This window comes from Topomyia yanbarensis, chromosome 1 (assembly GCF_030247195.1).
Source record: "Topomyia yanbarensis strain Yona2022 chromosome 1, ASM3024719v1, whole genome shotgun sequence".
Lineage (NCBI taxonomy): Eukaryota > Metazoa > Arthropoda > Insecta > Diptera > Culicidae > Topomyia > Topomyia yanbarensis.
The window spans coordinates 93565564-93577946 of record NC_080670.1 but is presented as its reverse complement, the minus strand read 5'-3'; the positions used below and the strand labels follow the sequence as shown (position 1 = coordinate 93577946).

The 12383-nt window shown below is 40.9% G+C and overlaps 1 protein-coding gene across 1 annotated transcript in view; it reads right to left on the bottom strand.

The window, feature by feature from the left end:
• Positions 1-326: 326 nt before the first annotated feature.
• Positions 327-12383, bottom strand: part of LOC131678058 (LSM12 homolog A) — a 108661-nt gene continuing 96604 nt past the window's right edge. The window contains exons 3-5 of the mRNA XM_058958194.1: positions 837-956; positions 570-689; positions 327-515 (exon numbers count right to left, since the gene is read on the bottom strand). Coding sequence (XP_058814177.1) covers positions 450-515; positions 570-689; positions 837-956 — 306 coding nt within the window. The 3' untranslated portion in view covers positions 327-449. The remainder of the gene's footprint in view (positions 516-569; positions 690-836; positions 957-12383) is intronic.

Below are 12383 nucleotides of genomic sequence, written 5' to 3'. Positions count from 1 at the left end.
GTATATGAGTAAGTTTTCAAAGTCTAAGCGAATCCTATACATTTCATTTGAAATGTAAACATAAAGTGACGTTGATTTCAAATGTAAATATAAAGTGATGTTGTAGGTGAAGTGAATGTAAATTTGATTCATTATAACGAAAAGCCCACGTGAACAATTTCTACATCCCCACCCATCTTCCATGGAAAAACCTATAGACATTTACTTATCCCATACACTTCCTCAAACTGTCCAAGTAATATATAGATAGCTTCTAACCATACATTCATTAGATTTGGATTTTCCGATCCGATGATGTGAGCCAAACATAGAGAAACACAAGACAATTTTTATTCATGTTTTTAATGTTGCTATTATTTCCTTCATTTCTTTGAATTATAATTCTGATGGTATGTACTGCATATTTCATTTTCCGGGAAACTTCTATCTGATTCTTCGAAACGAATGCATCACTTGGCAGAAACAATAGTCGGACTCGAACTTGTAGAAGCCTGATCGTTAAGATGCTTTTCTACCTAAAAGTGAAATGTTATTAATTAAACTGTCTTATGGAAAATGTATTAGCATACTATTTTTTTCACGTATGTTAACTGTCTGGAATCAGGTGACCCGTTTACGTTATCTACTTTATAGGGAGGTGTTATGGTCACATCTTGAAATACAACAATATTAGGTCCAGACCACGATACCTACAACATATTTTGTATCACAGATAATTGTTATAACACTTAAGAGTCAAACAGAATTCAGCGTCATGCCAGGTCGTTCAATAGAGTAAGCTTGGATGCTTCGCCAATGACGGAGGACTCTGTTTGATTCGTTAGCCGGTGGCAAACCTGATTGATAGTGCGTGCTATTGCTAGGAAGAGATTTTGCCCTTCTTGACTCACTCCTGCCGCCAATGCTGAAACTTGACGTTTTTTCTGTTCCACCTGATTCCGGACTCGTGTGCTCAACTAAAATGATAGATGTATTGTATTTTTTTATTCAACTACATAACGGTAACCATCAACATCAGATTGCGGTTAAATGCGCTAGCAATGATTTCTCCAATAGGGCGTTCTTTATTTGCGCTAGCATATACCTACAAGAATTTCGACTTGTATGCATGTTCCTAGCGCATTTTACCCAGTAGTGAGCTCAGTACACTACGTTCATTGACAAGCAAAAGCACGTGTGAGCTGCTCGTTTAGTAAACAGCACGATTGCGCATTACATTGTTGAAAACAATTTAAAATATAAAAATATGCCATCATAAAATTTTAACAGACACGTGGGAAGATCTCTTCATATCAAAATTTTCTTGCAGACCAGCACTTTTAAGCATTACATTTTTGAATATGATTTTCAAACATGAAAATATGCCATCGTACAATTTGAACGGTGTTCCTATGACATGTGGAAAGAACTTTGTATATTCAGAATTTGCGGGTAGGGCTGCACGATAGCGCATTACCTTTTTGAATACGCTCAATATTGTATACCATCGTATCATTTTAACAGAGTGTTCCTAAGACATGTGGAAAGAACGTTGCTTTTTCAAAATTTTCTGGTAGGCCAAGATTACGCAAATTCTGCCCTAGGAACACTCTGTTAAAATTCTACGATGGTTACCTAAACGAACCACTGCTGATTCACATGACGGGCGTGCTGTTCTACTCCCTGTGTAAGGATGAGACCGACTTGAAATGGCGAGTGGGCTAACAGTATGACAGCCTCCGTCTCAACAAAACCCTGGCTGGTCTCCGGGTACGGTCGAAACTCGTCATCATTTGGTTGGTGGTACTAGGTTCGGTTAGACCATTTCCGATTTTACGCAGATCCGGCTCTGAACACTATTTCCCATGAAGGATAGTGTCAACCCTAGCATGACCTCCCTGCTTCTAAGATTTTAGTAGCATAGATAATCATAGGATAACAAGAGGCGACTATGTGCAACGAGTGGGGATAACGGCCCAAAGTTAGGAACCAATAAAATGGATAACAACAAAGCAACCAACACATACAGCACAGGCACGGCAAATCCGCTTACCAGAGGTGGTTTGGTAAGATCACCACCACCAATAGTAGCTGAAGTCATTCAGCAAGTGCAGGAGGAAAAACAGCAGCAACAACAGCCAGAGCAGAGCGGGAAGAGTTACACCCCATAGACGCCAAAACTAGTGGCAGCGAAGTGCTTGGTGGAGGAGCTCCACAAGTTTGTGACGCGAGAAACACTGTCCATAAGGGCATTAAGGGGATAGACATTAGAATCCGGAAGGCGCTACTGTCTGTCGTGAAGGAGTATGACAAGACAACGCGGAGGGCGGATGTAGCTGAGCGAGTATTGGCGTCGGCTAGGGCTTCTATCCTCCTAGCCCCACCGAAACTGGATAATGAGAAGAAAATTGGGTGAAGAACACGCCAATTCATATAACTCCAAAGAGGACAAGATACTCACCAGGAAACAAAGCACTAGGCGGGCCAAAGAGGCAGACACTCGAGGACATTGTTGAGAAACACGGGAAACAGCAAAAAAAGAAGGAGGAACGAAAAGGGGATCAGAAGAGAAAAGGAAAACCCTCGGCTCGTAAGAAGGCGCCAAAAGTAGAAGCCGTGCTAGTCAAAGCCAATGACGCGACGCCGTATGCAACGCTGCTCAAGAAAGTCAGAGAGGACCCGGAGCTGAAGGACTTGCGGGAAAACGTTGTAAAAGTCAGGCGTATCCAAAAAGGTGAAATGCTCCTCGAGCTGAATTCAACGACTGGGCGAGGTGCACATGACGATCCGGTTAAGGAAGGGATATGGAGGAACTCGGACAGCGATGATTCGTTTACCGGTAACCGCTGCAGACAAGGCACTGGAGGTAGGCAAAGTTACGGTTGGATGGTCGAGATGCCTACTGAGAGCTGCCCCACAAGAAAAAAAAACAAGCGGAGAAATGCTTCAAGTGTTTGGGCCTTGGACATTTAGTAGGGGCTTGCAAAGGCCCGGACAGATCCGGGATGTGCTGGAAATACGGGGAGACGGGCTATCTTGCGAGAGACTACACGCAGAGGTCGAAGTGCTTGCTTTCCACCCCAGGGGACGGAATCGATCAATTTTCGTCGTCAATCAGATGTAGACCGGTTTCTTACAGTAATTATTAAACTAACTTAACACTAGTTAAAATTTTGATTTATTTTAAACTGCTGCTTAAGTTTTGTTTTTGACATAGTAAAGTCAATGGTTTCGCAATGCTTGTTGTAAATATTCATCATTTGGTTTAAAGGGCCAAACTTGGCATAATTAGTACAATGGCGAATTGTACAAAAGATGCTGCGGTTACGTAGTTGTCAAGAAGGAGCATAAAATTTAGTTTCGATAATAGTTCGATTGAATCAATACTATGTGATACAATGTCGTTTACGAATGGTACCATAGAAAATTCATGACGATCTTTCAAAGTTTGAATGTCAATTCAAACATCAAAATGTGCATCGTGCTTCATAAGATGGCAAATGTAGTCCAGTCCAACCTAGTTTACGAAGTGCGAACATCAAAAACTGCTTTTGTACTGATTCTATCCGGTTTGCATGTTGTTGAAAATGGCGAACAAAGTATACTACAATGTTCTAGTGTTGAACGCACATGGGCTACATATAATGTTTTTATTATGTAGGGATCTTGGAAATTATAGCTGAAGCGTTAAATGAAACCTAGTGTGCTGTTTGCTTTGTTAATTTTTGTGTTATAACGATCTATGAATGTTATTTTGGAATCCATAATAACTCCTAGATCTTTTATTTTAAGAATAAGATTCTATTGTTCTGTATATTATTCTTTCTACTCAATGTTATAGAATTACATTTTTACATTCAGTTTTAGAAAGCTTTTGTTGCACCATATATAAAATATATTTACTTCATTTTGAAATGTCTGAAAGTCTTCACTATTTCTTATTTCTAGAAAAGGTTTCATATCATCAGCATATATAAGAACTTTTACATCTTTAAGAACGAAGGAAATGTCGTTAACAAATAAAATAAAGAATAGCGGGCCCAAAAGAGACCCTTGAGGGACTCCTGTTGTAACTTGAATTGGGATTGATTTTATCCCTTTAAATCTAACAGCTTGTTCACGATTTGTAAGATACGAATGTACCCATGCAAGAAGTCCTGGTTCAAACCCTATTTTATTGTAATTTAAAAAGTAGCATGGGCATGTCGATGCGATCAAATGCTTTGCTAAAATCTGTATAAAGAGCTTCTACGTGGTTTCCGTAATCCATTGCTGTTGATGTGTAGTTAATGAACTCGAGTAGATTTGTACTTGTAGAACGCCCTTTGAAAAAACCATGTTGCATATGGGTAATTCTGTTCTTGATTTGGTGAAGTAAATTTTCATTAACAATCGCCTCGAAAATCTTGGGAATGCACGAGATGATAGCTATTCTACGATAATTACGCACATGGATTTTTTACCATTTTTAAAAATTGGAACTAAGAAAGCGCTTTTTCATGTTTTAGGAAAAAAAACCTGGTTCCAGACATGTTAAAAAACCAAAATAAAGGAGCGGTTAGTTCCATTGACAAAGTTTTTAAAAATACCGGTGGAACGCCATCAGGTCCAGGGCTTTTCGAACTATCCAAGTTTTTTAAGGCATCCATGATTGTATGTACTTTCATCTGTTTATTTCTGATATCTCTTGAAAGTTCTGGGAGAAATGAAAAGTATTCACGCTCTCGATCTTTCTCCGAAAATGTAGTGTAAACTTCTTGGAAGAATCGTAAATAATGGTAAGTCCACTACTCGGGTTCTTGTTTGCCCAGCGGACCCTTCTTTTAAGGGTGGACTAAGTGCTTCTACAGAATTTCGGATTTTCGTTTCACAACAAAAAGATAAACAAACAAAATAAATTAATAAGTTTACCGTGTTTATTTTCTCCTAATTCTCTCCACTGCTGGTGTTGAGCTGCTGCTGCTGGGCGAAAAGGTGGGTGGTTTCGTCCGACCGACCGGGACTACGACGGCCGAGTTCTCCCGGAATGGTGTTGGTTGCTCCGGCAGCAGTCCTTTGTGTTTAGCTAGGGAGGTGAACTTGGCTCCTTTGTTGGAACCTCCCTAGCGACGTTGGCGAATTATCGCCGGATCGACTTGCTCGCCGCAAGCGATCCCGGAAGTCACCGCAGTGCACTTCCCAGGGGGAACCTTTGTCCGCCCTGCTTCGTTCTCCTTGGCGATTAACTGTGGAGGAGAGCTAGGCTCGTTCGACTGATCCTCCACAGTGAGAACGGTCGGTGTTTTGACTCCATCTCGTTTAGCCGGGGAAGCGAGAGCACTCCTTAGCGATTAGCGATCCCCTCAACACCGTATTTACGTGTGCCCGAACCACGGGCCGGCACTTTCGACGGTATAACTAGCCGTCGCACGCGCGCACTCTACCTCACTGGCACTAGTGGCGGGAAACTGTCCCGAGAAAAACCGATTATTTGGGCGTCTGTTTACTGCCGTGGTTCGTCAGTCTCTACCAAAAACTCGATGGCCGCCTTCCTTACGACCAAAACAAAACGACACCAAAAAAAAAACCGTACCGTCGCACAGCTGTCATCACCTATGCGCAGCATAGCCAGTACACTTATTTCAAATTTTCTAACCCAGCTACACGAACAAAACCGTTCACATACGCGAAAATAAACAAAATTTACATGAGAAAGTGAAGGGTATCGAACAGCGGTGAGCATAATTTTACATGTCAACAAATCAGTGGCGTAGCCAGGGGAGGGTTTTGGGGGAAACCCCCGCCCCAAACCAAAATTAATTGAATTCAAAAAAACAATTACTGGTGATTAATTTAAAATAAAAAAAAACCTGTTTTAATCCACCTAGCGGTGCAATTGTGCCTTTCTCATTTCTCTAATCTATGGCACGGAGGCTTTTTATGTTCAACATAATTGTGGAAATGTCCATTACATTCTTAGTACACTTTGCACTTATACACAATGGCATGCCAGCCACGAACTTGATGAGCTACGTGTCGACGGTGAAACACTTGAAACAAAAAAATATCGTACTCCATTAGCCTAATCAGCATTAGATCAATGTTATCTGCTTGCTAACTCATTTTGTCATGCGAGGATGGGTATGTGAGGAGGGCGAAAGTCCCATGAACGAACGACTCCCCAGCTTAAATTGGTATGCTTTGTGATATAGTGGTGGTTTAAAGATGATGGAGTTGAAAGGGAGGGGTATGAGGGCTGGATGGGGTGGTGGTCTGAGGGGTTGTTTTAGGAGATTTTTAAAGGAGAGGAGTGAACAGTAGAGGGGGGGGGGGGTGTAACCCCTCTCCGTAAACCATCAACTACGCCCCTGTTAAAATCCAGAAACCTTATGCGAGTCGAAAAAAAAATTTGGCCGGGATTAGGTTGACGTTTTTCAGAGTGATTGCATAACCTTTCTATATAAGAAAGGCAAAAATGTGCCAAAATCCAAAAAAGTGAATCGTCGTCAAATTTTTTTTCGAGTTTGCATCAAATCTCGACGTTTCACGCACCTTGAACACATTTAGCATCAAAAACAAAAATTCTATTTTTAATTTTTCCTATAGTTTATATGAGAAATTTCTGTGTGGCCCTACTCTGAAACCCGTAATTCCGTATGAGAAAGGCAAAAACCTATTTCAATCCACCTAACGGTGCAATTGTGCCTTTCTCAATCATGAATCACGAGAATGTGTGCGTTGTTTACATTCATTAAAAGCTTTTAAATGCATATATTACATTTTATTATTATACATCACATGACAATTATATACAGGAAAATAAATCATTCCGGAACCGATGATGGTGGCCAATGTGGCCAAATAGACTTTGAATGGATGTTAGTGACCTAATACTACAAATCGAAGCATATTTTGGAAAAATTTTCACCTTTATACATTCATTGCAGAATTTATTAAAATCGACATTTTCTTCGTGTTCGTACTCATCACCCTGTAATTCCGGAACCGGAAGTCGGATCCATTAGAAATTCAACAGCAGCCTATGGGAACGTTGCACCTTTCATTTGAGACTAAGCTTGTCAAAATCGGTTCAGCCATCTCTGAGAAAAATGAGTGACATTTTTGGTCACATACACACACAGACGCACATACACACACACACATACATACACACATACATACACACACAGACATTTGCCGAACTCGACGAACTGAATCGAATGGTATATGTCACTCGGTCCTCCGGGCCTCCATTAAAAAGTCGGTTTTCAGAGCAATTGCAATACCTTTCTATCGAGAAAGGCAAAAAGGTGCGGCAAAGTCCCAAAAAGTCAATTTTTATAAAAAAAATTTTTCGAGATAACATAAAATCTCGACGTTTCATGCATTTTAAAGATGGCATCAAAAATACGAATTCGATTTCTTAAATTTCATGGGGTCCCCCCCTTGAAAAAAAAAATTGAGTTCCGGCTTATATGGGAATTTCATATGTGACAGGACGATTTAGTCTATATTTCCGGACCCATATAAGCGATCCGTACGAAATTTTATAGACATCTATGGGGATATTATAGCTATCATTTGGGACTAAGTTTTTGAAAATCGGCCCAACCATTTCAGGGAAACTGATGTGAGTTCGTAAATTTTGAAAAATGGCTGCTTTTCCCGGGCATTTCCGGAACCGTCTATGGTGTTCAATGTAGTCAACGAAAGTTTGGTTGGCCGTCGGTGACCTAGAACAGCAAATTTAAGTTGTTTGAGAGACGTTTTAGCGAAATTTTTACCTTTTTTGCTTTCATCGGAGTATCGGTTTGAATCACAATTTGCTATGTGATCGCACGCCACAACCTATAACTCCGGGACCGGAAGTCGGATCGGGATGAAATTAAATATTTACGGGGACGCAATACCTTTCATTTGAGGCTAAGTTTAGTCGAATCGGTCTAGCCATCTCCGAGAAACCGATGTGACTGTTATTCTGAATTTAGATACTTCCGCCGGGGCTTCCGGAACCGATTATGGTGGCCAATGTGGCCAAATAGACATTTGCCGAACTCGACGAACTGAATCGAATGGTATATGTAACTCGGCCCTTCGGGCCTCCGTTAAAAAGTCGGTTTTCAGAGCAATTGCAATACCTTTCTATTGAGAAAGGCAAAATATTTCATTTTTAATATTTAAATAATAATTTTGGAAACGATGGGATGCATATGATAGACGAAATACGGAGACGGCGTATGAACAACGAATTGCAACAGTAGCTTGGAGAGCCACCCATTGTTCGCTCAGCGAAATTTGGGTGGCTGCATGTTTTCAGAATGGTGAACAACTCGGTAAAATGGCTCTAGAAACTAATCGTTCTCAACACGATGCATTCAAAATCACTAAGAACGCGTTGATCTCCCGCCAGCATGCTCCAGGTTTCTTGACCGTAGAAGACAACCGGTCCAATGAGCGATTTGTAGAAGATTAACTTCATTCGGTGTCGTACCTTCGTCGATCGAAGGGTTTTTCGAAGCCCAAAGTAACAACATTCACCTGCTAGAATACTTTTCTAAATTTCTCTGTTGGTGTCATTATTGGCGGTCATCAGTGAGCCCAAATACACGAGCTCACCCAGTCAACGAAATGGCGACTAGGCGGGTTAAACATGCCAACAATCTGCCCTAATTGTGTGGGTATCAACCAACTCGATATCATCGTCATCGCTTCAACCGTCAGTCGGATGCACGTTTCCACCATCGTCTTAAGATCGTGAAGCTAGAAAGCTGAGCAGACTTCTGGAAAACCGCGTCAATCTTAGCTCTTATTATCACACCTTACCGTAGCCCTTTCCGAGTTTCAAAAGGACTCAAAAGTATTTCTAATACTCATCACTCGATCTATTTTCGCTGGTCCGGAAATCCGTATTTGGGCGTTATATGCTAGTTTTCTCAACGAGTTATCTCCTGAGTTATCACCTTTCCGTCCGCTTGCTAACGGTGATTCAGCAATATGATTGCTCGATAACTATTTGCAGCAATCCCGCTTAACACCCTTTTTAAAGATGGGACATACTAGTTCCTTCATCCAATCTTCCAGTAAAATCTGTTCCTCCCAGGTCTTCGCTTGCTAACGGTGATTCAGCAATATGATTGCTCGATAACTATTTGCAGCAATCCCGCTTAACACCCTGTTTAAAGATGGGACATACTACTTCCTTCATCCAATCTTCCAGGAAAATCTGTTTCTCCCAGGTCTTTAAAACCACCTAGTGGAGTACTCTATACAACGCTTCTTTTCCGTGTTTTAGCAGTTCACATGGCAGTTGATCATTGCCAGCGGCTTTATCAGTCCTCAACCCGCCGATCACCTCATGACTCTTCGGTAGATCTTGCGCTGGGAATCTGTTGTCGGCTGCGCATGTCCCCAGACTGATTCTTGCGATACTCTCATCGTCTACTGCTATTTCGATGTTCGTCATAATACACTTATCGATCAGCTCGCATTCGGTCGTGAGAAGGTCTCCATTAGTATCTCTTCATATGTCAAGCTGTGGCACATAGCCTTTGCTTGAGCGATTTACCTACTCGTAGAATTTTCATAACTCTATACAGATGCTCCATCGCCTATCTTCCTGTAGGCGATTTCGAATCTATATTCGCACTGTGGAAGGTGCGCACATTTGTGAAAATTTTTCCGTTCATTAGAACGTGGTCGATTTGGTTATAAATTTGTTAATCAGGTGATCTCAGGGGTGAGGTTCATGTCTCTGATGAGGAGCTTCACTTTCTGCCGCGGGCTCCAAATGCGCGTAAAAGATATTTCTCGTTCTCGGGTTACGCTTCTAGAGGGTAGTGCACGTCGCTCTAGTAGAATGTAACCGCGCGATGCCCGCTTTTCCGCACATTCTGTCCTGCCAAGCAAAGTTCCTACAATGCTACGTCTTTGAAGTTGCGAGTTTTCAGCTCATTGTGTAGGATTCGTTCGAACCCAGGAAAGCAAAAAGACTAACAGTTGGATGTACCATGTTTCCAATCGTAGTCCTTTTTTCGTTACGTGGGCTTTGATCGATTATTCCGATCCACCTTATCACCTGATTCTTCGTAACGTGGTGTTTTCCGGGCGGCTTGTTGGGTTTGACACAACCTTCTGTCTCCTCGGACAGCCACGCGGGGTTTCTTTGCCACCTCACGTATTTATTTCTGTCTATGGTAGGGTTATAGCGCACATGCCCACTCGCACCTTCTCATTTTGCTTCTACTGCAGAAGACGGTAGTACCCAGACGATGCCGGGATACAGATTAAATGTCATCAATAAACGCACAGAAAAGTATGAGATAGGAGCTTGTGAACACTGGGAAGTATTCACCATTTGATGACTAACCTTCGAAGTTGATGGTTTCGAAATTTTGTGATGTTGACCGTAAGATATATTCCATTTTAAAACTCTATGAAGATATTTAAGGTATTCTTTATTTTTTTCTTATTTTTAGAATGGAATGGTAACCGCTGAACTGTTTTTGTTTGTGAACTTTCAATATTTTATCAAATTTACATTACATTGAAGCATTTTCGAAAAATCAACGATTTTTGTCAAAGCCCCCCCCCCCCCAACCAAATTTCTGGCTACGCCACTGCAAATAGGTATATTTCTACCGAGTGCTAAATTGTTACCCTGACGGGTTATAGAATGTTGCAAAAAGATTGCAAATTTCCTGAGTTATCACCTTTCCGTCAAGATGCATTGCGGTTGGGAAATAATCCGATTTAATTTTAGTTTTTACGAAATTAAGGAAGTTTTTTGGGCATGTTTTGCCTTTTTCAATAGAAAGGTATTGCAATTGCTCTAAAAACCGACTTTTTAACGGAGGCCCGGAGGGCCGAGTGACATATATCATTCGATTCAGTTCGGCAAATGTCTGTGCGTGTGTATGTATGTGTGTGTATGTGCGTCTGTGTGTATGTGACCAAACATGTCACTCATTTTTCTTAGAGATGGCTGAACCGATTTTCACAAACTTAGTCCCAAATGAAAGGCTGCTATTGAATTTCTAATGGATCCCACTTCCGGTTCCAGAATTACAGGGTGATGAGTACGAACACGAAGAAAATGTCGATTTTAATAAATTCTGCAATGAATGTATAATGGGGAAATTTTTTCCAAAATGTGACTTGGCCTTGATCCCAATGCTCTGTCGCCGATGTTACGTGATATTCGCTATGGAATATTTTTTGTTTGGGGGCCATTCATAAACAATGTAGTTCGTTTTTTATCCCTGATCCGCTGATACGTCTAAAATTCATTTTTAGTTTTTATCTCGTTACATGACGCCCTTCCCCTATTGTCAATATCCGATATCATTTATGAATGGTCCCCTGATGATATATTTAGAGCAGACAATCCAATGAAAAATAGGATTGACAGGATTTTAGTGCGCTCTTCGCGCCTTGTGTCACATCTTCATGTTTGTTATACATACTAAGAATACCAAAGCATGTGATGTAATGACCGGAAGATTAGAGAAGCAACTCCTCTCCTTCCCCCCAATTCCGAATCGACTCCAACCTTGTCATTAAACTACCCCCTTGACGTACACCTAAACAACTTCGAAAGTTGTTCAGAAAATAACGAAATAAACCACTCAGAAGTCGTACCAGGAAATTTAAAATTGCTTTTTGAGCAACTTCTATTAAACTATTTGAACATCGAGGAGAGAGAAAATAACTTCTGTTATCAGTAAAAACCAAGATGTATTCCACCTAGGCAATCAACACCTAACTGCAACTAACGCGGTAAAACATAAAGTCAACACTACAGATGAGATACCAGTCTATCAAAAAGCTATCGATACCCTCATTGCCACAAAGAAGTTTGTAAACAAATTCAACAAATGTTGACAGAAAACATTATTCAGCCATCTACTTCTCCCTGGAATTCACCCATCTGCGTCGTGCCCAAGAAGATAGATGACGCCAGTGTCCAAAAATGGAGAATTGTCGTAGATTATAGGAAACTAAATTCCAAAACTATTGACGACAAATTCCCTATATCAAATATTACGGACATCTTAGATAAGCTAGGAAGAAGTAGATATTTTACGACTCTTGATCTAGCCTCAGGATTTCATCAAATCCAAATGGATGAACAAGACATTCAAAAAACTGCATTTTCTACCGAGAATGGGCATTATAAATATTTGAGAATGCCGTTCAGGCTTAAGAATGCTCCTGCAACGTTTCAAAGAACTATGAATGCCGTCCTTGCAGGCCTAACTTCAGCGATAGTCTACAAGAGCATTGTACTAATCTCAGACGAATTTCGAGGCTCTAAGGAAGGCAAATCTAAAAATTCAATTAGATAAGAGTGAGTTTTAAAGAAAGAAGTATCCTTTCTAGGACACATTGTGACCGAAGAAGGTGTGAAACCAAACCCCGAAAAAATT